This window comes from Castor canadensis, chromosome 12 (assembly GCF_047511655.1).
Source record: "Castor canadensis chromosome 12, mCasCan1.hap1v2, whole genome shotgun sequence".
Classification (NCBI taxonomy): Eukaryota; Metazoa; Chordata; class Mammalia; order Rodentia; family Castoridae; genus Castor; species Castor canadensis.
In genome coordinates this window covers 84,087,400-84,109,254 of record NC_133397.1, presented here as the reverse complement: position 1 = coordinate 84,109,254, position 21,855 = coordinate 84,087,400, and the positions used below count along the sequence as shown (strand labels likewise).

Below are 21,855 nucleotides of genomic sequence, written 5' to 3'. Positions count from 1 at the left end.
ATAAAAGCTCTAAGAAAACTAGGAATAGAAGGAAAGTTCCTCAACATTATAAAAGCTATATATGACAAACCTACAGCCAGCATTATACTTAACGGAGAAAAACTGAAACCATTCCCTCTAAAATCAGGAACCAGACAAGGATGCCCACTATCTCCACTCCTATTCAACATAGTACTGGAATTCCTAGCCAGAGCAATTAGGCAAGAAGAAGGAATAAAAGGAATACAAATAGGTAAAGAAACTGTCAAAATATCCCTATTTGCAGACGACATGATCCTATACCTTAAAGACCCAAAAAACTGTACCCAGAAGCTTCTAGACATCATCAATAGCTATAGCAAGGTAGCAGGATATAAAATCAACATAGAAAAATCATTAGCATTTCTATACACTAATAATGAACAAACTGAAAAAGAATATATGAAAACAATTCCATTTACAGTAGCCTCAAAAAAAAATCAAATACCTAGGTGTAAACCTAACAAAAGATGTGAAAGACCTCTACAAGGAAAACTGTACACTTCTGAAGAAAGAGATTGAGGAAGACTATAGAAAGTGGAGAGATCTCCCATGCTCATGGATTGGTAGAATCAACATAGTAAAAATGTCGATACTCCCCAAAGTAATATACATGTTTAATACAATTCCCATCAAAATTCCAATGACATTCATTAAAGAGATCGAAAAATCTACTGTTAAATTTATATGGAAACACAAGAGGCCACGAATAGCCAAGGCAATACTCAGTCAAAAGAACAATGCAGGAGGTATCACAATACCTGACTTCAAACTATATTACAAAGCAATAACAATAAAAACAGCATGGTACTGGCACAAAAACAGACATGAAGACCAGTGGAACAGAATAGAAGATCCAGATATGAAGCCACACAACTATAAGCAACTTATCTTTGACAAAGGAGCTAAAAATATACGATGGAGAAATAGCAGCCTCTTCAACAACAACTGCTGGGAAAACTGGTTAGCAGTCTGCAAAAAACTGAAACTAGATCCATGTATATCACCCTATACCAAGATTAACTCAAAATGGATCAAGGATCTTAATATCAGACCCCAAACTCTTAAGTTGATACAAGAAAGAGTAGGAAAATTCTCTGGAGTTAGTAGGTATAGGTAAGAACTTTCTCAATGAAACCCCAGCAGCACAGCAACTAAGAGATAGCATAGATAAATGGGACCTCATAAAACTAAAAAGCTTCTGTTCATCAAAAGAAATGGTCTCTAAACTGAAGAGAACACCCACAGAGTGGGAGAAAATATTTGCCAACTATACATCAGACAAAGGACTGATAACCAGAATATACAGGGAACTTAAAAAACTAAATTCTCCCAAAACTAATGAACAAATAAAGAAATGGGCATGTGAACTAAATAGAACTTTCTCAAAAGAAGAAATTCAAATGGCCAGAAAACACATGAAAAAATGCTCACCATCTCTAGCAATAAAGGAAATGCAAATTAAAACCACGCTAAGATTCCACCTCACCCCTGTTAGAATAGCCACCATCAGCAACACCACCAACAACAGGTGTTGGCGAGGATGTGGGGAAAAAGGAACCCTCTTACACTGTTGGTGGGAATGTAGACTAGTACAACCACTCTGGAAAAAAATTTGGAGGCTACTTAAAAAGCTGGACATCGATCTACCATTTGATTCAGCAATACCACTCTTGGGGATATACCCAAAAGACTGTTACTCCAGAGGCACCTGCACATCCATGTTTATTGCGGCACTATTCACAATAGCCAAGTTATGGAAACAGCCAAGATGTCCCACCACTGACGAATGGATTATGAAAATGTGGTATCTATACACAATGGAATTTTATGCAGCCATGAAGAAGAACGAAATGTTATCATTCGCTGGTAAATGGATGGAATTGGAGAACATCATTCTGAGTGAGGTTAGCCTGGCTCAAAAAACCAAAAATCATATGTTCTCCCTCATATGTAGACATTAGATCAAGGGCAAACACAACAAGGGGATTGGACTTTGAGCACATGATAAAAGCGAGAGCACACAAGGGAGGTATGAGGATAGGTAAGACACCTAAAAAACTAGCTAGCATTTGTTGCCCTTAACGCAGAGAAACTAAAACAGATACCTCAAAGCAACTGAGGCCAATAGGAAAAGAGGAACAGGTACTAGAGAAAAGGTTAGATCAAAAAGAATTAACCTAGAAGGTAACACCCACGCACAGGAAATCAGTGTGAGTCAATGCCCTGTATAGCTATCCTTATCTCAACCAGCAAAACCCCTTGTTCCTTCCTATTATTGCTTATACTCTCTCTACAACAAAATTAGAAATAAGGGCAAAATAGTTTCTGCTGGGTATTGAGTGGGGGGAGAGGGAGGGAGCGGAGTGGGTGGTAAGGGAGGGGGTGGGGGCAGTGGGGAGAAATGAACCAATCCTGTATGCACATATGAATAATAAAAGAAAAATGAAAAAAAAAAATTTAAAAAAGTAAAAACTTCCTAGAATCAAATACAAATGGAAACATAACTTCCTAGAACCTGTGAGAGGCAGTGAAGGAAGTTCTAAGAGGAAAGTTTATAGCTATTACTGCTTACATTTTTTTAAATCAGAGAAATCTCAAATAAATAATCTAATGATAGACCTCAGAATCTTAGAAAGGCAGGAAGTCAAAACCAAAATTAGTAAATGGAAATAAATAATAAAGACCAGGGTGGAAATTAATGAAATGGAGGATAAAAGAAAAATACAAAGGATCAATGAAACAGAGTTTTTCTTTAAAAAGATAAACAAGATTGAAAATCATTTAGCTGCTGTATGCTGGTGGCTCATGCCTATAATCCTAGCTACTTGTCAGGCTGAGATCAGGAGGATCAAGGTTCAAAGTCAGCCCAGGCTATTAGTTTGCAAGAGCACATGTCTTAAAATAACCAAAGCAAAATGGATTAGAGGTGTGGCTCAAGTGGTAGAGTGCCTGCTTTGCAAGTTTGAAGTTCTGAGTTCCAGTCCCAAAAAGGGGGGAAAAAAAACCCACTAAACCACTTAGCCAGACTAACCAAAAGAGATAGAAGTCTCAAATTAATAAAATTAGAGGTGGAAAGGGGGCTATTACAACAGACACCACTGAAATCTAGATCACTGGGGATTATTTTTAAAAATTATGTCCCAACAAAATGGAAAATCTAGACGAAATGAAAAAATTTCTAAACACATATGACCTACAAAAACTGAACCAACAAGATACAGAAAACGTAAACAGATCAATAGCAAGTAATGAGATTGACATAATAATAAAAAGACTCCCAACAATGAAAAGCCAAGAACCAAATGGATTCAATCTTAAATTCTATCCAATTTTAAAGGAAAACTATCACCAAAGAACCTCAAACTATTCCATAAGATAAAAAGGCAAAGAAAACTTCCAAACTCATTCTATGAAGCCATTATTACTGATACCAAGACTGGGTAAGAACACAAATGAAAAACAAAACTATAGACCAGTTTCCTTGAGGAACACAGATGCAAATATCCTCAACAAAATATTTGCACACTGAATTTAAAATCAACTTACAAAGATCTCATGTTGATTTAATTCCTCAAAGATAGGCCAAAACACACAAATCAATAACTGTAATGCAGCACATAAACAGAATCAAGGACACAAATAATATGATAATCTCCATAAATGCAGAAAAAGCCTTTGACAGAATTCAACATCCCTTCATGATAAAAGCCCTGAAAAGAACTGGAATAGAAAAAAAAAATCATGCTTCAGCATAATAAAGGTTATGTACAATAATACTAAATGGGGAAATTTGAAAGCATTTCCTCTGAAATCAGAAATGTGACAAATATGTCCACTTTCTACTCTTTTTTATAGCATAAAAATATTCTATTTTATTATGACTATTAATGCAATATCTACTTTGATACTTTCATTCAGATAAAAATGATGACATAAATATGATTCAAATACAATTTTATAAGCTTGTTTTCAGTTGTGACTGTGCAATGTCAGCCAGTGCACTTTGGACCTTTTCCAGAAGCATGTCTTTTCGACAAACAACATCCTCCAGACATATAGCAGCTTCATGGTTATCTTCTTCTAGCTTATATAAGCAAGCCACCTGTAAAGCAGCTATAGATTCTTCACTGGGTATCAAAGACTGATGATAAAAACATCAATGTCTTTTGCTGTTTGTGCAATCAGTGTTGCAAAGATCTGGTCATACTCTTCTGTAGGACTAGCTGGCTGGTCTTTGTCAATTCCTGTTTGAATGTTATTAAAAGAGGCAGGAGGATCACACTGCTGCAACACTCCAATTGCATTACAAAACTGATCAAGTTTATGGAATCCTATAGCTGTGTGAGCCAATTCCCACTCTACACTCTTATTCAAAATAGTACTTAATGTTTTAGCCAGAGCAATAAGGCAAGAAAAAGAAACAAAAGAGATATAAATAAGAAGTCAAATTATTCCCATTTGAGACAATATGACTGTACACTTAGAAAACTAAAGACTCCATGAAAAGACTTCTAGATATAGCAAACACTTTCAGCAAAATAGCAAGATACAAAATCAATATCCAAAAATCGGTAGCCTTTTTACACACCAATATTGAACCCACTATGAAAGAAATCAGGAAAAACAATTGCTAAAAGAATAAAATATCTAGGAATAAACCTAACCAAGATCTATACAATAAAACCATAAAATATTAAGGAGATAAATTGAAGAAGACGCTAGAAGACAGAAAGACCTCCTATGTTCATGGATAAGTGGAATTGATATTGCAAAAATGGCTATATTGCTGAAAGTGGTCTACAGATTCAATACAATCCCCATCAAATACCAATGACATTCTTTACCAACTAGAAAAAAATCCTGAACTTCATATGGCAGTGCAAAACAACCTTAAGCAAAAAAAAGGCAATGATGAAGATATCACAATACTAGATTTCACATGATTTTTTTTGATGGGACTGGGGTTTGAACTCAGGGCTTTGAGCTTGCAAAGCAGACACTTTCCCACCTGAGCCATACCTCCAGTCCCAGATTTCAAATTATACTACAGGGCCATAGTTTAAACAGCAACAATAAAGCATGGAATTGGCATAAAACAACATATAGACCAATGGAATAGAGTAGATGCCCCAGAAAATAAACCTAAACATCTTTAGTCATCTTATTCTTGACAAAGTTGCCTAAAACATACATTAAGAAAAGACAGCTTCTTTTACAAGTGGTGCTGGCAAAACTGGGTATTTATAGGTAAAAGATTGTACTAGATCCTCATTCTTCACCTTACACAAAAATCAACTCAAAATGGATCAGAGACCTTTAATGTAAGATATGGAAGTTTGAAACTATAAAATGAAAACATAAGAGAAACACTTCAAGAAATAGAAATAGGTAATGACTTCCTGAATATCAGGACTCCAACATCTCCAAAAATAAGAGCAAGAATTGACAAGTGGGATTGGATCAGATAAAACAGCATCTGTACAGCAAAAGAAACAATTAACAAAGTGAAAACACAAACTACATAATGGAAAAAATCTTCACTAGCCATTTGTACAAAGGGGGCTTAATATCTAGAATATACAAAGAACTCAAAAAACTAAACACCAAAAGAACAAATAATCCAATCAATACACAGGAAAATGACCTGGACAGTTTTCAAATGAAGAAATACAAATGGCTAATAAAAAGAGTGGAAGATGACATCTAGAGGGAGGAAGCAGAAAGCATGCTTCCTAAAGTAAAATCTTGGAGAGATGCTGGAGATACATCTTACAGGAAAAAACACCGAGAAGAGGCAAAACTTTGACTCCTCCCCACCTCCAGCCTGCACATAGCATCTCCACTTTACATTAAATGGAGAAACCAGGAGGGCTCCCACACTGCCAGATGCCAGCACCCAGATGGCTTGGGAAGACGCGGACCACAAGGTGAGCTAAGCGGTACATGGTACTCCCACAGACAATCCTGGGCAAGATCAGCATAGCCCCCTGGACAGACCAACCCCCACCCAGGGAAAAAAGAGAAAATGAATAATAAGTAATAACAAAAAAGACACAGAGAAAAAGGGTGGGGTGCCATGAGTGCCCAAGGGTGGGGAGGGGAAATTCCTCACAGAACTGTAAATAAACAAGCCGGCTGGAGAAGGCAGGAGCGGTGGCACCCGCCCAGCAATCAAGAGCAGGAAAGATTGTAAAAGTGGCAGTGGGAGGAAAACTCCACAGGAGAGGGGAGAAGGCCCACTTCTCACGTGAGCTGTAAATAAACACGCCGGCCTGAGAAAGCGGGTGCAGTGTCACCTTCCCCAGTGATCTTGGAAAAGGGAAAGCTTGTAGCAGTGGCAGTTGCACCCAGAAGAACTCTAAGTAAACATAGTCTGCGAGGCTAGGTGAGTGTTAAGCTCACTCCTGAGATCTGCATAAATAAAGCCTCCAGTAATGGCAGGCTGACAGCAGTGGGCAGGCGAGCCACAGCCACAAATAGCCATTCACATAACTGTCTTCAGACTTTTTTTTTTTCTCTCTTCCTTTGATGAGACCACAACTGAACTACACCTGCATGCTGAAAAACTTACTGAAACTGTATTGCATTTCACCTTGGGACACTTTGTGGTGTTTTTGTTTTGTTTGGTTTTGTTTGGTTTTTTTCCCTTTGAAGAGACAATGACAGAACTACTTCTGAGACACCATCTCCAGGATTGGAGGCTGAGGGACAAACACCAAAATTATTAAGACTGAAACTTTATTGCATTTCAGCTTGGAGATTTTTTTTTTCCCAATCCTCTCTCTGTCTCTCTAATGCCTATTTAGCTGTCGATTAGTACACTATCTCTCCCTGTTTATATCTTTGAAACTTTTGTTTGTTTTTTTACTTGTTTATTTGTTTTTCCCTTTTTCTTTAACTTCTTTGCTTTCCATCTCCTCTCACCCTTCCATTCTAAATGTCACCATTGTTATTACTACAAGCTAGAAAATACTTAATTGCACACAGTACTGGGACAATAACAATATCAAGGGCAATGATGAAAAGACAGAAAAAACAAGGAAATAAGTTTTCCCATAGCAAAAAATTAGTACAGAAACCAGAAGGAAATGAAGAAAACAGATACTCAGATTCAGACTCCAACAAAATGAAGATAAACTATGCCAAAGAACCAAATGAAGCCCACAAGAATAACATAAAAGAAGAAATACTACAGGTACTCAATGAGAATTTTATAGAGATGATACTGGATAGGGTCAACCAAAATGTACAGGAGACACTCAAGAAATTCCAAGACAACAAAAATAGAGAATTTGAAAAAGCAAAAGAAGAAATAAAGGAAACCACAGAAGCACTGTATAAACACCAAAGTGAAACAGAGAACACGATGAATAAACAGATAAATGAACTCAGGACAAAAATTGACAACATTAAAGAGGAAACCACCCAGGATATGGAAAACCTCAGAAAAAAGAACGAAACAGAACTGTAAAACAAAACAGAAGGCCAATCCAGCAGAATAGAACAAACAGAAGACAGAATCTCAGAACTCAAAGATGAAATGGTAATTAAAGGAAAAACCAAAGAACTATTAGTTAAACAACTCAAGACCTGTGAAAAGAAAATGAAAGAACTCACTGACTCCATCAAAAGACCAAACCTGAGAATCATGGGCATTGAAGAAGGAGAAGAGGTGCAAGCAAAGGGAATGCTTAATATATTCAACAAAATAATAACAGAAAATTTCCCAAATCTAGAGAAATCTATGCCCATACAGATGCAAGAGGCCTCCAGAACACAAAACAGACCAGACCAGACCAAAAAGATCTACCTCAAGGAATATTATTATTAAAACAAATACAGAGACCCGAGAAAGAATATTGAAGTCTGTTAAAGAGAAAAAACAAATAACATGCAAAGGTAAACCCATCGAAATTACAGCAAACTTCTCAACAGAAGCATTAAAAGCAAGAAGAGCTTGAGGTGAGATCTTCTGGGCACTGAATGAAAATAACTTCAACACAAGGATACTCTACCCAGCAAAACTATCATTCAAAATAGATGGAACAATAAAAGTTTTCCATGATAAGCAGATACTAAAATAATATGTGACCACAAAGCCACCACTACAAAAGATTCTTCAAGGATTCTGCACACAGAAAGTGAAACCCAATATAACCATGAAAGGGCAGGCAGCACCAAACTACAGGAAAAGAAAAAGCAAGAAAGTAGAGAGTAACCTCAACTTAGGAACACATAATCAAACCTTCAAACAACTAAGACAACTAAATGACAGGAATCACCACATACCTATCAGTACTAACACTTAATTACTTAATTTCTCCATCAAAAGGCACCATTTGACAAACTGGATTAAAAAGGAAGATCCAACAATTTGTTGCTTACAGGTGACCCATCTCACCAACAGAAATAAGCATAGGCTTAGGATGAAAGGCTGGAAGAAGACTTACCAAGCCAATGGCCCCCAAAACCAGGCAGGAGTAGCAACACTTATCTCTGACAAAGTAGACTTCAAATCTACATTGATCAAACGAGATAAAGATGGACATTCCATAGTAATAAAAAGGGAAATAGACCAAAAGGAAATAGCAATTATCAACCTATATGCACCAAGGTCAATGCACCAAATTTCATCAAACATACCCAAAAGGACCTAAAAGCATATATTAACTCCAACACAGTGGTCATGGGAGACTTTAACAACCCATTATCATCAATAGATAGATCAACCAAACAAAAAACCAATAAAGAAATCCTAGATCTAAAATATACATTAGATCAAATGGACCTAGTTGATGTCTACAAAACATTTCATCCAACTTCTACACAACATACATTCTTCTCAGCAGTCCATGGAACCTTCTCCAAATCAGATCATATCCTAGGTCACAAAGCAAGCCTCAGCAAATATAAGAAAATAGAAATTATACCATGCATTTTATCTGATCACAATGAAATAAAACTAGAACTCAACAACAAAAGTAAAGACAAAAAACATGCAAACACCTGGAAACTGAATAACTCATTGCTTAATAAACAATGGGTCATTGATGAAATAAAAAAGGAAATTAAAAAGTTCCTGGAAGTCAATGAAAATGAAAACACAACCTACCGGAACCTATGGGACACAGCAAAGGCAGTCCTGAGAAGAAAGTTTATAGCCATGAGTGCATATATTAAAAAACTGAAAGATCCCAAATCAATGACCTAATGATACATCTCAAACTCCTAGAAAAACAAGAACAAGCAAATCCCAAAACAAATAGAAGGAAAGAAATAATAAAAATAAGAGCTGAAATCAATGAAATAGAAACCAAAAAAACCATACAAAGAATTAATGAAACAAAAAGTTGGTGCTTTGGAAAAACAAACAAGATTGACAGACCCCTGGCAAACCTGACTAAAATGAGGAGAGAAAAAACCCAAATCAGTAGAATCGGGAATACAAAAGGGAAGATAATAAGAAACACCATGGAAGTCCAGGAAATCATCAAAGACTTCTTTGAGAACCTATATTAAAATAAATTCGAAAATCTTAAAGAAATGGACAGATTTCTAGATACATATGATCATCCAAAACTGAACCAAGAGGAAATTAATCACCTGAATAGATCTAGAACACAAAATGAAATTGAAACAACAATCAAGAGTCTCCCCAAAAAGAAAAGTCCAGGACCTGATGGATTCTCTGCTGAATTCTATCAGACCTTTAAAGAAGAACTGACACCAACCCTCCTTAAACTGTTCCACAAAATAGAAAGGGAAGGAAAACTGCCAAACACATTTTATGAAGCCAGTATTACACTTATCCCAAAACCAGGCAAAGACACCTCCAAAAAGGAGAACTATAGGCCAATCTCCTTAATGAACACTGATGCAAAAATCCTCAATAAAATAATGGCAAACCGAATTCAACAACACATCAAAAAGATCATTCACCACGACCAAGTAGGCTTCATCCCAGGGATGCAGGGGTGGTTCAACATATGAAAATCAATAAATGTAATAAACCACATTAACAGAAGCAAAGACAAAAACCACTTGATCATCTCAATAGATGCTAAAAAAAGCCTTTGATAAGATCCAACATCATTTCATGATAAAAGCTCTAAGAAAACTAGGAATAGAAGGAAAGTACCTCAACATTATAAAAGCTATATATGACAAACCTACAGCCAGCATTATACTTAACGGTGAAAAAATGAAACCATCCCCTCTAAAATCAGGAACTAGACAAGGATGCCCATTATCTCCACTCCTATTGAATATAGTACTGGAATTCCTAGCCAGAGCAATTAGGCAAGAAGAAAGAATAAAAGGAATACAAATAGGAAAAGAAACTGTCAAAATATCCCTATTTTCAGACTATATGATCCTATACCTTAAACACCCAAAAAACTCTACTCAAAAGCTCCTAGACACCATCGATAGCTATAGCAAGGTAGCAGGATATAAAATCAACATAGAAAAATCATTAGAATTTCTATACACTAATAATGAACAAACTGAGAAAGAATATATGAAAACAATTCCATTTACAATAGCCTCAAAAAAATAAAATACCAAGGTGTAAACTTAATAAAGGATGTGAACGACCTCTACAAGGAAAACTATAAACTTCTGAAGAAAGAGATTGAGGAAGACTATAGAAAGTGGAGAGATCTCCCATGCTCATAGATTGGTAGACTCAGCATAGTAAAAACATTTTTACTACATGTTTAATGCAATTCCCATCAAAATTCCAATGACATTCATTAAAGAGATGAAAAACCTACCGTTACATTTATATGGAAACACAAGAGGCCACGAATAGCCAAGGCAATACTCAGTCAAAAGAACAATGCTGGAGGTATCACAATACCCAACTTCAAACTATATTACAAAGCAATAACAATAAAAACAGCATGGTACTGGCACAAAAATAGACATGAAGACCAGTGGATCAGAATAGAGGACCCAGATATGAAGCCACACAACTATAACCAACTTGTCTTTGACAAAGGCTCTAAAAATATATGGTGGAGAAAAGACAGCCTCTTCAACAAAAACTGCTGGGAAAACTGGTTAGCAGTCTGCAAAAAACTGAAACGAGATCCATGTATATCACCCTATACCAAGATTAACTCAAAATGCATCAAGCATCTTAATATCAGACCACAAACTCTAAAGTTTGTACAGGAAAAAGTAGGACATACTCTGGAATTAATAGGTGTAGGCAAGAACTTCTCAATGGAACCCCAGCAGCACAGCAACTAGGAGATAGCATAGATAAATGAAACTTCATAAAACTACAAAGCTCAACAACAGAAATGTCTCTAAACTGAAGCAACCACCCACAGAGCGGGAGAAAATATTTTCCAGCTACACATCAGACAAAGGACTGATAACCAGAATATATAGGGAACTTAAAAAACTAAATTCTCCCAAAATTAATGAACCAATAAAGAAATGGGCAAGTGAACTAAACAGAACTTTCTCAAAAGAAGAAATTCAAATGGCCAAAAAACACATGAAAAAATGCTCACCATCTCTAGCAATAAAGGAAATGCAAATTAAAACCACCCTAAGATTCTACCTTACCCCTGTTAGAATAGCCATCATTAGCAACACCACTAACAACAGGTGTTGGCGAGGATGTGGGGAAAAAGGAACCCTCTTACACTGCTGGTGGGAATGTAAACTAGTACAACCACTCCGGAAAAAAATTTGGAGGCTACTTTAAAATCTAAACATTGATCTAAACTTAAAAATCTAAACATTGATCTAAATATCTAAATACCATTCTTGGGTATATACCCAAAGGAATGTGACACAGGTTAATCCAGAGGCACCTGCACACCCATGTTTATTGCAGCACTATTCACAATAGCGAAGTTATGGAAAGAGCCAAGATGCTCCACTACTGATGAATGGATTAAGAAAATGTGGTATTTATACACAATGGAATTTTATAGAGCCATGAAGAAGAGCAAAATGTTATCATTCGCTGGTAAATGGATGGAATTGGAGAACATTATTCTGAGTGAGGTTAGCCTGGCCCAAAAGACCAAAAATTATATGTTCTCCCTCATATGCGGACATTAGATCAAGGGCAAACACAACAAGGGAATTGGACTTTGATCACATGATAAAATGAGAGCACACAAGGGAGGTATGAGTATAGGTAAGACACCTAAAAAACCAGATAACATTTGTTGCCCTCAACACAGAGAAACTAAAGCAGATACTTTAAAGCAACTGAGGCCAATAGGAGAAGGGGACAGGAACTAGAGAAAAGGTTAGATCAAAAAGAATTGACCTAGAAGGTAACACACATGCACAGGAAATCAATGCGAGTCAACTCCCTGTATAGCTATCCTTATCTCAACTAGCAAAAACCCTTGTTCCTTCCTATTATTGCTTATACTCTCTCTTCAACAAAATTAGAGATAAGGGCAAAATAGTTTCTGCCAGGTAGCGAGGGGTAAGGGGGGTAAGGGAGGGAGCAGGGAGGGGAGGGGGAGAGAGAGAGGGTGGGGGGAAGGGGGGAAAAATGACCCAAACATTGTATGCACATATGAATAAAATAAAAATTTTAAAAAAGAAAAAAAATAGCTAATAAATACATGAAAAAAATGTTCATCATTTTTAGCCATCAGTGAAATGCAAATCAAAACAACATTGAGATTGTCTTTCATACCAGAAAAGAAACAACAACAAATGCTGAGGATGCAGGGGGAAAGAAACCCTTGTTCTCTGTTGGTGGGAATGTAAATTGGTGCAGCCATTATTGAAGAGGGTTTCTCAAAAACAAAACAAAACTAAATAGAATGGTGACCCAGCAATACCACTCTTTGGTGTATACCCAAAGGAATCAAAGTCAGCATAAAATAAAGATGCCTGCTTAACTATATTTATCATGACACTATTCACAATAGCCAATGAGTCAGCCTAGGTGTCCTTCAATGGATGATGAATAAAGAAAATTTTGTATATACACAGAATTGACTATTTTTTGGTAATAAAGAAGAATGAAACTATGTTGTTTATAAGAAAATGGGTGTCAAAATAAGCCAGACACAGAAAGACAAGTATTACAAGTCTTCTCTCATCTGTGGAATTTAGAGGTGGGGAAAGCATGAAAATAAGACGAGGACTATTAGAGAAGGAAATGGGATTGGGGTGAGGGAGAAGAAAGAATAAGAAAGTAATGGGTGGTGAATATAATCAAAGGACAACATATATGTAAACAAAATGTCAAAATGAAACCCATAATTTGGTATATTTAATGTATGCTAATAATAAAAAAGTTCTAAGTAAAAAAATATAAATGAGACAGATATATTCCTTTTTTAGTTCCAAATATTCTTTTAAAAATTAGGATAACCCAAATCACAAACTCAGTGCATCGTCTCAAGAGCAAAATGAAAAAAGGAGGAGGAGGAGGAGGAGGAGGAGAAGTAAATTTGAAGACAGAACAATAAAAGTTACCCAATCTAAATAATAAAGATAAAATAAATTGAAAAAAGATATGTGAGGTCCTGTGTTTGATCCCAGCACAAAAACAATAACAACAAAAACCAGACACATAGAATTTTTTTTTGATGGCAGCCAGCTACCTAGGATTTTTTATGTGATGTAAGGCTGGGGATATAGCTCAGTGGATGAACAGTTGCCTAAGACGTATGTGAAGCCCTGTGCTCAACCCCTAGCACCACACACACACACACACACACAATTATTCAAGTCACTGGACTGTTGAAAAGAGAGTAAGGCTGAAAAAGTCTTCAAAGATATAATGTTCTAAAAATTCCCCAATCCAAGAAGCTGAGTGAAATTCAAAGACAGCAAGCCATGTCTTCAGAACAAACTTCTGAAAACTAAAGATGAAGAACTTTAGAAAGCAATCAAAGAGAAATGACACATTACCAAAAAGAAGAAATCAATTCTAATAGTAGTGGTTTTCTCTCTAGAAACCTTGGAGGCTCGAAGAAAGTGGCCCAATATTTTTTTAAGTGCTAGAAGAAAAGAACTATCAACCCCAAATCCTACATGTGGTGAAATTATTCTTCAGGAATTACAGAGGGACAGAGACATTCTCAAATACAGAAACCAAAAGAGTTTGTTGCTCTTAAATAATGAATAAAGAAAGTTCTGTAAGCATAAAGAAATGACAAAAAGAGGAGCCTTGGAACATCAGAAAAGAGGAGCAGAGTGACAAAACTATGACTAAATAAAGTGGACTTTGCTTCTCCTCTTCAGTTTTATAAATTGTGATTGAAGGTTGAATCAAAATTATAGCAAAGAGTCTGCTGGAGTGACTCATTCCTGTAATCCTAACTACTCAAGAGGCAGAAATCAGGAGGATCACAGTTCAAAGCCAGTCAGGGAAAATAGTTCATGAGACACTATCTCAAAAAAAAAAAAAACAATATAAAACAAGGCTGGTAGAATGGCTGAAGTGGTTAGAGCACCTGCTTAGCAAGCATGAAACCCTGACTTCAAATCCCAGTACTACTCCCCCGAAAAAAATTATAGCATGTCTAATTTGGTTCTTAACATATGAAGAGAAAATAATGCATTTTATTGTAAGTGGGAAGTGTAAATGAGCACAAAGACAAACAAAATTTATGCTTGTCACTCAAACTGACAAAATGTAGACAGCAGATTTTTGATAATTTATGTACTCATAATGTAATACCTAACACAACCACTTTTTTAAAAGTCACATGAACTGGGTATGGTGGTGCACCCTACAATCCAAGCATCCAGAAGGCTGAGGCAGGAGAACTCTGTGTTCAAGGCTAGCCTAGGGTACATAGTAAGTTCCAGGGCAGCCTGAGCTATATAGTGATTCTCTCTCTCTCTCTCTCTCTCTCTCTCTCTCTCTTTCTCTCTCTCTCTCATATATATATATATGAAAAGATACACTGGAAAGCATGATAGATAAAATAGAATTCAACAAAATGTTTAAAGAAACAAAAGTAGGCAAGAAAGCAAAAACAGACAAGTGAAAGAAAGACAGGAAAAACACCAGAAAACAAAAAGATAAAATGGCAGACAAGCCCTCATGTATCAATAACTACATTAAGTGTAAATAGAATAACAATTAAAAGACAAATTAGCAAAGCTAATTTTTTAAAGAAAAGACAATAATATACTGTCCACAGGAAACTTCCTTCAAATATAACTAAATACAAATTTTTTTAAAAAGTATCACGCAAACATTAATAAAGTTAAATCAGCTTTGACGATATCAGAAAACTAAACTTTGGAGCACAGAATATTCCTAGAAACAGAGTCAGACACTACATAATTATAAAATGCTAATATCCACCAGAAAGACATAACAACCCTAAACATGCATGTAACAAGCAGTAGTACTAAAAAATAAGTGAAGCTGAAAATAATAGAACTGAAAGAAATACATAGACAATTATAGTTGGAGACTTCAACACCATCTTCTCAACAATTGGTAGAACAAAAAGAAAGTCTGCAAGATACTCTAAAACACCACCAATGAAGAGAATCTGGTTAACATCTATAGAAAACACTACACACCAACAGCAGAATGGACATTCAAATATTCATGGAATGCAAACCTCAAAAAATTAAAATAATTGAAACCAAATACTGTATGCCCTCTGTTTAAAGTGGAAAAAATACCTAGAAATTAATAACAAAAAGATAACAGGAAAATCTCAAACACTTGGAAACTAAAGAACAGTTTCAAAAAATTCCATTGGGTTAAAGATGAAGTCTCCATAGAAATTAAAAATACTATGAACTGAATGGAAATGATAATGCAACATATAAAATTTTTGTGGAACATGACTAAGGAAAAGTTGTATCATTAAGGGCTTACATAAGAAAAGATAAAATACCAGAGGTTAATTATGTAAGCTCATACCTGAAACATAAAGCTATAAAAAAGAAGAGCAAAAGAAACCTGAAACAATCAGAAGGAATTATATAGCAGAGAGAAAAGCCAGAGTCAATGAAAACAAAAACAAATAGAGAAAATCAATTAAAATGCTGTTGTTTCAAAAGGGCCAATAAAATTGACAAACCTCTAACAAGACTGACAAAGATTAAAAAAAAAAGTGAAGGTATAAATTACTAAAGCCAGAAATGAAACAGCATTCCATAGTTGTAACAAAACAACTGAGGAAGTCAACTTAAAGGAGGAAATTTTAATTTTGGCTCACAGTTTTAGCATTTTCAAACCATGCTCACTTGGACCCATCACTTTGGGCCTGTGGTGAAGCAGTGTATCATAGCAGAAGGGTGTGGCATCTCATGCGGCTAGGCAGGGGAGAAAGAGAGAGAGAGAGAGAGAGAGAGAGAGAGAGAGAGAGAAAACCTCCCATGGCAGGCCCCCAGGATCCTAGAGACCCACTTCCTCCAACTAGGCCCCACCTCTTAAAGTTTCTACCATCTCCCAGCAGTGCCTTCAAGTTATAAATCCATCAGTGGATCAATCCCCTAATGATGTTCCAGCCCTCATGATCCACTGCTTTCCCAAAGGGCCCATCTCAGAATACCACAGCTTTGGGGACCTACCCTTCAACACGTGAGTCTTTGGGGGACATTGCAGAGGCATCCAAACTGTAAATCAGTGAATGTCACTAGAAGCCCTCTAGATGCCAAAAGGATAAGGAAATTTTACAAACAATTCTATAGATAGAAACTGGACAACTTGGATGAAATGCATCAAATCTTCAAAAACCACAAACTACCACAACTCATCCAATGTTTAATTAACAATTTGAATAGTCTTATTTTTATTAAGGAAGTTGAATTTGTAATTTTAAAATTCTAAAAAAGAGAAGAAATCCTGTGCAGGTGTGGTGGTGCATACCTAGCTACTTGGAAGTCTCAAAGGCAGCCAGGGAAAAAAGTTAGTTTGACCTTGTCTCAAAGAACAACCCAGGCATGGTGGTTCGTGCCTATAATCCCAGCTACTTGAAAGGCAGAAGTAGGAGGATCACAGCCTGAAACCAGCCAGGGCAAAAGCACAAGACCCTGTCTAAAAAACATACTAGAACAAAAATGTCTGGGGGCATGGCTTAAGTGGTAGGGCTCTTGCCTAGCGAGCACAAGGCCCTGAATTCAATCCCCATAGTGAGGAAGAAAGGAAGGGAGGGAGGGAGGATCTGCAGGGATTGAACTAAACATTTAAAAAATAGTTAATATTAATTCTACACAATGTCTTCCAAAAAACAGAAGAAGAGGGGACACTTCCCAACTCACTTTATGAAATCAGTATTATTTGATAGCAAAACCAGTATAAGAAAGAAAAAAACTAAAGACAATACCGCTCATGAATGCAGACACAAAACTCCTTAACACAATACAACCAAATAGAACTCAGCAATATATAATATATAAAGAATGACATAGTCCCTCTTATTTATGGAACATACATCCCAAGACCTCTTCAGTAGATAAAATTTAATTTATAAATTAGGCACAATAGAGATTAATAAAAATAACTAATAACAAGATAAAGCAACTTTAACAAAATACTATTATAAAGTCATTTAAACCTAGTTACTTATTTCTGGAATTTTTTCATTTAATATTTTCTGACTCTGGTTGACTGTAAGTAAGTGAAACCACAGAAAGTAAAACTGAATAAGGAAAAACTACTGAATACAACATGACCTATTGATCTAGATGTAAACTAGTACAGCCACTCTGGAAAAAATCTGAAGGCTTCTTAAAAATCTAAACATAGATCTACCATATGATCCAGCAATCCCATTCCTGGGAATATACCCAAAGGATTTCGACACTGGTTACTGCAGAGGCACCTGCACACCCATGTTTATTGCAGCACTATTCACAATAGCCAAGTTATGGAAACAGCCAAGATGCCCCACTACTGATGAATGGATTAAGAAAATGTGGTATTTATACACAATGGAATTCTACTCAGCCATGAAGAAGAATGAAATGTTATCATTTCATTCTGAGCGAGGTTAGCCACGCTCAAAAGATCAAAAATCGTATGTTTTCCCTCATATGCGGACTTTAGATCAAGGGCAAATACAGCAATGTGGTTGGACTTGGGTCACATGATAAGGTGAGAGCACACACGGGAGGTATGGGGATAGGTAAGAAACCCAAAACATGATAGTACTTGATGTCCTCACTGCAGAGGAACTAATACAGAAACTTTAAAGTGACAGAGGTCAATATGAGAAGGGGATCAGGAACTAGAGAAGAGGACAGTTAGAGATGAATCAACTTAAGATGTAACACATTTGTACATGAATCAATGCTAGGAATCTCTCTGTATAGCTATCCTTATCTCAACTAGCAAAAATGTTTTGTCTTTCTTATTATTGTTTATACTCTCTCTTCAACAAAAGTAGAGATAAGGGTAAACAGATTCTGCCTGGAAGTGAGAGGGGGTGGGGGGGAGAAAGAGAGGGTGGGGGAGGAGGGGAGAGAAATGGCCTAAACAATGTATGCACATATGAATAAATGAATAAAAAAATCAATCAGTATAATCGACCAGATAATAGGCTAGCAAAGAAAAAATTACAGGGTCCTATCAATTTATGGAGAGAAAAAAACAACAAAATTCAAGACCCATTCATTTTGAAAACTCTCTGATTACTAGGAATGTAGGAGATCTTCCTCAATTCTAGTTAGAAAAATCTACAAAAAGCCCTCAGCTAATATATTTCATTGAAAGCTTTTCCCTAACTTTAAGGATGTCCACTCATATCATTACTATTTGCCGTGGTATTTAATGTTCTAGGAAGCACAAGGCAAGGAAAGAAAATATAAGACATATAGACCAAAAAGAATGGAATAAAACTTCCCCCATTTGCAGATGACATGATGGTCTACCTAGAAAAATCCCTTGTGATCTCTAAGAAAACAAACATTCTTAAAACTGGCAAGTGAGTTCAGCAAGATCACAGGATAGAAGATTAAAGGCAAAATTCAATCACATTTCTATACACTAGCAATGGGCTGCGGAAAACAAAATTTTAAAATATAACACTATACACAATTACTCAGAAATGGAATGGTGTAACTCTAAAAGAAATGTACTGCTATGTAATACACACATATTGGAGACTCAAGGCAAACTCTTAGCTGTGAGCCCCTGTAAAATAAAAAAGAAAATTACATACTTCCAATATACAAGAATACAGAATAAATATTCACGTTCCAAAAAGGAGAAATGGGGTCATAGAAGAGAGAGATGGAACCAAAGCAAGACCTAAACCCAGCAGGCAAAATTAAATCCTGTCGCTCCATGTCTGGCATCTAGGGCAGGTGTTGTTGTAATGTGAGCTCCTACAAGGCTTGGCAGTCCCACCACTATGGACCTATCATGTGCAGCTAATCTCTTTAACAGTCATTCCCTTCCGACAGCAAATTTAAAACACTCCTTTTCTGGCCAAACTGAATGTTTTTCATATTGTTCCACTCTGCTTTTGGCTCCTGATTGTTATTGTAAGCTTGAGCATCCAGCAATAACCATATTACAACCTGAATGTTATACTGTCTTGAAATTTCTTCCACCAAATAAATTAGCCCATTGCTGTTTAATTCAACCTTGCTCAAAGTCACAAGACGCAGACAAAATGTAAATAGACTTGTTGCCAGAATGCAACACGAATGCCTCTAGTCCAATTCCCAGTAGAGTTCTCATTTCTACTTAAAATCTAAGGAGCACCATCTTTACTATCTGCATTTCTATCAGCATTCTGGTCTTCTGCGCTTCCTACCACAACTGCCTATTAGGTTCTGCTTACAGCATTCTAGGGCTTCTCTAGCCCACTTCTCCAAACTTTTCCAAACTGCTGTCACAAACAAGTCCCAGATGCTTAAGAACCACAGGGTCAGGTTTAGTCACAGCAACAACCCCACTTCTGGTACTAATTTGGTATTAGTTACCTGACAGAAGCAACTTAAAGAAAGGAGGATTTGTTTTGGCTCACCATTTCAGATATTTCATTCTATAATCCTTGGTTCCATTGATTTTGGGCCTGTGGTGAGGCAGAACATCATAAAAGTAGGAGCATGTATGTGGAGGAAAGAGGCTGATCACTTCGTGGCCAATGAGAAGCAGAGGGAGGGGAGGACTGGCATCTTGGTATAACCTTCAAAGACACTCCCCCAGAGGCCTGTTTCCTCCAGCTAGGCCCCACATCCTAAAGTGTCCATCACCTCCCAAAATAGCACCATCAGCTGGGGGCCAAACATTTAACACATGAACCTGTGGGGGACAGTTCATAATCAAACCAGAACAAGAGTCAATGTAGGGAATAAAAAAAAGATGCAAAAAAGTGGAAAGAAATTCTATGACCATGAATTGGAAAATTCAGTACAGTAAAGATATTAATTCTCTTTGTATTGATATACAGGTCTAATGCAATTTGTATTGGATTTTTTTTGCAGATATGGACACAATTATTTTGAAATTTAGTTGGAAAGACAATTTTTAAAAAGAATAAAGTAGAAATAATTCACTTGCCCAATTTCAAGACATATATAGTTATAGTAATAAAGGCTGTGTAGTATTGGTAGAGAAACAGGCACAGATAGAGGACCCACAAATAGTCCCATAAAGGTACAACCAACTAATTTTCAACAAGGATGCAAAAACAATTCAAAGGAGGAAAGATAGATTTTTAAATTAAAAGTGCTGGAGCAACTGGTCAAAAGTGAATCTGACATAGATATTATCTCAAAATAGATCACAGGCTAAATGTAAAACTTTAAAAAACTTTTTTTTAAAGCACTGGATCTGTGGCACATGCCTGGAACCCTAGCATTTGGAAGGCCGAGGCAGGACAATCGCTGATTCTAGGCCAGCCTGGACTATATGGTAAGACCCTGTCACACACACACACACACACACACACACACACACACACACACACACACACACACAAGACAAGTTTGGATTGATTGGTTCAATTAATCCAAAAGGGATCTGCACATCCCAGGGGATAGACAAGCATCTGCTGGGGTATGGATAAATTCTTTTTAAGTCTATTTGTTTTGTAATTTAAAAAGAATAAAATTAAGTATTTCCAATATTGAATATGTGGACTGACAACTGTACTTCTGTGTAATACACACATATTGGGGGTGCATGCACAAGTATTTTCTACTGACAGGACTGTGAAATCAAAGCAAGTTCAGAGACCTGTGGTTTCTGTGTAGTATTCAGAACTCACCCAGCCTTCTCCATGGCTAGAGAGCAGCAGTCTGGCTGTTTGTGAGTACCATACCTTCACATTGAGGGAACCCAATTTGTGACAAAATCTGTGTCAAGGTCAATTTGTTGCTCTTAAGCCCATACAGTTGAAGCCATTTCTCAGATGAGATGAGACTCTGCTCAGCCAAGTCTGTCTTGATGTTTCTCAGTCCCTCGTGTCTCTGTTGGTGCTCAGAGATGATAGGAGATAAGCCTGATTTCTCCATCTCTGAATCAGGACTTAAGTCACAGGGACTTCCTGTAAAAACAATTGTCAAGCTCACACTTCCTGAAAGCTTGGAAATAATGTAATATAAACATTGGGATCAATTTATTATAAATTATAATATACCCATGAAGTGGAATTCTATTTACCAGCTAAAATTATAGTTTAGAGCAGGGCACCGGTGGCTCACACTTGAAATCCTAGCTGCTTAGGAGGGTGAGATCTGAAGGATTGTGATTGAGACCGGTCTAGGCAAATACTTCGCTAGACCCCATCTCCAAAAAATACAAAGCAAAATGGTCTGGAGGTGTGGCTCAAGCAGTAGTGCACCTGCTCTATAAGCGTGAAGTCCTGAGTTTAAACCCCAGATCCATGAAAAAAGATACATTTTAGATAC

The 21,855-nt window shown here is 36.6% G+C and overlaps 1 protein-coding gene and 1 pseudogene across 1 annotated transcript in view; both read right to left on the bottom strand.

Moving 5' to 3' along the window:
• The window catches only part of Vwa3b (von Willebrand factor A domain containing 3B), a 225,483-nt gene extending 204,011 nt beyond the window's left edge, over window positions 1-21,472 (bottom strand). The window contains exon 1 of the mRNA XM_074050295.1: window positions 21,267-21,472. Coding sequence (XP_073906396.1) covers window positions 21,267-21,459 — 193 coding nt within the window. The 5' untranslated portion in view covers window positions 21,460-21,472. The remainder of the gene's footprint in view (window positions 1-21,266) is intronic.
• LOC141414987 (mediator of RNA polymerase II transcription subunit 21 pseudogene) lies at window positions 4,178-21,226 on the bottom strand (annotated as a pseudogene).
• Window positions 21,473-21,855: the final 383 nt, after the last annotated feature.